The sequence below is a fragment of the Myzus persicae genome, unplaced genomic scaffold (assembly GCF_001856785.1).
Source record: "Myzus persicae strain clone G006 unplaced genomic scaffold, MPER_G0061.0, whole genome shotgun sequence".
Classification (NCBI taxonomy): Eukaryota; Metazoa; Arthropoda; class Insecta; order Hemiptera; family Aphididae; genus Myzus; species Myzus persicae.
Genome location: NW_019103565.1, coordinates 145,124 through 148,097, shown reverse-complemented (window position 1 = coordinate 148,097; position 2,974 = coordinate 145,124). Strand labels below are relative to the sequence as shown.

At 33.6% G+C, this 2,974-nt stretch overlaps 1 protein-coding gene across 1 annotated transcript; it reads left to right on the top strand.

Annotated features, from left to right (window-relative positions):
- Positions 1-429: 429 nt before the first annotated feature.
- Positions 430-2,248, top strand: LOC111034776. The gene has a single exon (XM_022316137.1). The coding sequence runs from the start codon at positions 430-432 to the stop codon at positions 2,107-2,109; it is 1,680 nt and encodes a 559-aa protein (XP_022171829.1). The 3' UTR covers positions 2,110-2,248.
- The last annotated feature ends 726 nt before the right edge of the window (positions 2,249-2,974 follow it).

The following is a 2,974-nucleotide window of genomic DNA, read 5'->3' as shown; positions in this document are numbered from 1 at the left end:
TAATATAAATCAACTGAGGTCTGAGATAATGCATCGTAATGTAATGTTGAAAGATATTTTTTTAAATAAATAAATATTTTTCTAGATTTTCATAGTTATTATATTTATGCAATTAATATCTCAGTATATTTTCGTATAATATACAGCGACAGGCTTTAAGTAAAAAAGGCCAGTACAACACAAATGTTTTTAATTTGCATAAAGATTCATAACCACAGAAACCATTAAACTTAAATATAATTATAAATAAATATTCATATATCATATTATTATAGGCATTTATATACAGATACCTAATAGTAAATTAACAACTTAACATTAATTAAAGTTATGATTGATAAGTCTAATCATACTAAAAGGCAACCAATACCCCTTAAAAAAAACATTACTGAACCAACATTGTGTTCATTTTTAAAATATAGTAAAAAAATGAACAAAAAACCACTAAAAACTGTTTCGATGCTACCTAAGTGGTACATCAATCCAATATACAAACATGTAAAGAGCCGGTACCTGGAGAAAAGTAGAGTGATGAAAAAACAACACAATACAACTAAAAAGTCTGATGTAATGAAAAGTAAAAGAGTAAAATCGTCCATGTCATCAGAATCATTTAGTGAGGAGATGAACATTGATCGCAACAAATTGCTTACACTGGTGGATAAGTGTTTCATTGATCAATTGGAACATAATTTTCATTCAGAGTATGCAAATTTTATTCTGAACATGGACAGCAGACGACAACTCCAACATCATACATACAAATGTGGTCCATCGATCCTATCAGAGCCGAATCTGCTATTAACCATACATGATTTACTGAAGGTAAGCGAATCGCCTATTGAAATGTTAAATGCTGTATTCATGATCTGCAATTATGAAAAAACTAACACAAAAGAATGGTTTGAACCCCCAGAATACAAATGGTTGTGGGTGGCCGAAGCCATTATGATTACTGCTCTTATGTTGAATAATCGCACTCGTGACAGTGATTATGGCAACGATGATAGGCCGGAATCTGCGGTGTTCTGGTACGCGGCCGGCGTATTTTACGGCAGCAACGGATGCACGCAAACTGCCATAGGTTACCTAGAGAAGGCACGAACCATTGCCGATGGCCCAAACAGACTGATATTCCCATCGATAGCGCCCGACTTACACCTGGCAATGGGAGTTGACCAATATGGAGGGTATCTTAAAGAGCCATACAGCGTGTGGACACTGGCATGTATGTTCCAAAATTGTCTACTCAGACAAATCGCTATCCATCAAAAGCCGAAGAAAGCGCTCCGTACATTACAGAACGCCTACGAACTGCTTAAAGCGTCTGGTGAACCGGACAGTATTCCACAGATGCTAAAAGCAGAATTACAGTTCGAGCTGGGCCTCAAGTACAAAGCAGTTGATTCAATCGAGCTCTCAGTAAATGCTTTCTGTGAATGCGCTAAATCTGCTGAAAATATTCATCATGAGTTGGATTTAGATGCGAAAATTATGGTATCAGTAATGGATCCCAACCCACCAGAAAACTGGTCTTTACTGGAGTTAAAAGAAGAAGCAAAAAAAAGGTTGAATCTTCGACTGCTCGTCAAAACGATTGTTGCTCAAGGGATGGAAGCTAAGAAAAATGCTCGATTTGAAGAGGGTTTTCATCACTTTGCAGTGGTTGGATGGTTAACCATAAAGACAATGAAGCAAAATGCCGATGCTCTAGATATGGAAATAGCTTTATTTGACATGGCAATTTGTCGGACGGAAAGGATGTTTCAGATGTTTCCCATATCGAAAAAAACTGAACCAACATACCTGATCAACGAATTCAACCAGTGGACGGATTCCAAGGAAAAAAATATGTACTGTGAAGCTAAAAAGGAAGCCCAAGAATTTTATAATTTGTTTAAAGACACACTGGACGAGTCAGTCGAGAATTTAAAGATTTGTGGTAACGACGAGCAGTTTTTGGGCGAAAATGAGCAGTTTTCGGGGGAGGATGGGGAGTTTTCAGACAATGTCGAGCAGCTTTTGGTCGACGAAGACGGGCAGATTTTGAATGTTGATAAGGGTTTTTCGGTCAATTTCTCAAGTCAGTTTAATTATTATAAATTGTAAAATGATACACATCTATTTGCCCTGAATCGTTCTGTTGTCGTCAATACATTACTAACCAATAGGAAAGAAAGACATATAGGATGAAGTGCGATATTGAAAAATGAAAATCCTATATAGGAATATGGTGGTTGCAAGAAAATTGAAAACCGAAAGAAGTTGACTGAATAAACCAGCATTTATTTGCCTATTTCATTTAACGTAAGCCACTTAATATTTCAAAAACTATTAAAACTTTTTAAAATATTTTTAATAATACTTGTTATAATTTTTAATTAATATGTTCTGGAGTGGATACATAAAAATTTAATTTTGGACTTATGAATTATGAGTTACAAGTATTTAACGTTTTGATTGACTGAGTGGAGTGGTAAATGAGTACCCCACAAAATGTTTGTTCACTACTCCGCTCATCCAAACTTTAAATATTTATAAATTATAACTATTATAATGCCTTATAAATTGTCAGAAATTCGATTTTTAAATATCGATAGTTTGAATAAAAGTCTGCCATTCAAAAGAGTAAAAAACTTAAACAATTTAGGAAAGTGAGTACCGGTCTGCTGTAATGTACCGGTCATTAGGTGCATGTAGTGGGTCACTGTAATGAATGTATGAAATATGAATTGAATGATATTTCATTATATATGATTCTGAACGAAGATAGTCTGTCAGCCTACATAAAGTATATTCATTCATGAAATTATTTTGGTATTAATTTTAAGGTAATTAATTTTATTATTTATACTATTGCGATTTGTGGTAAATTGATTTAATTGTTGAATTAAATACTCCATTTTTCATACTATTAATATTTCAATATTGTATGTTTATTTATTTCATATTATATAATAATTATTAACTTTTG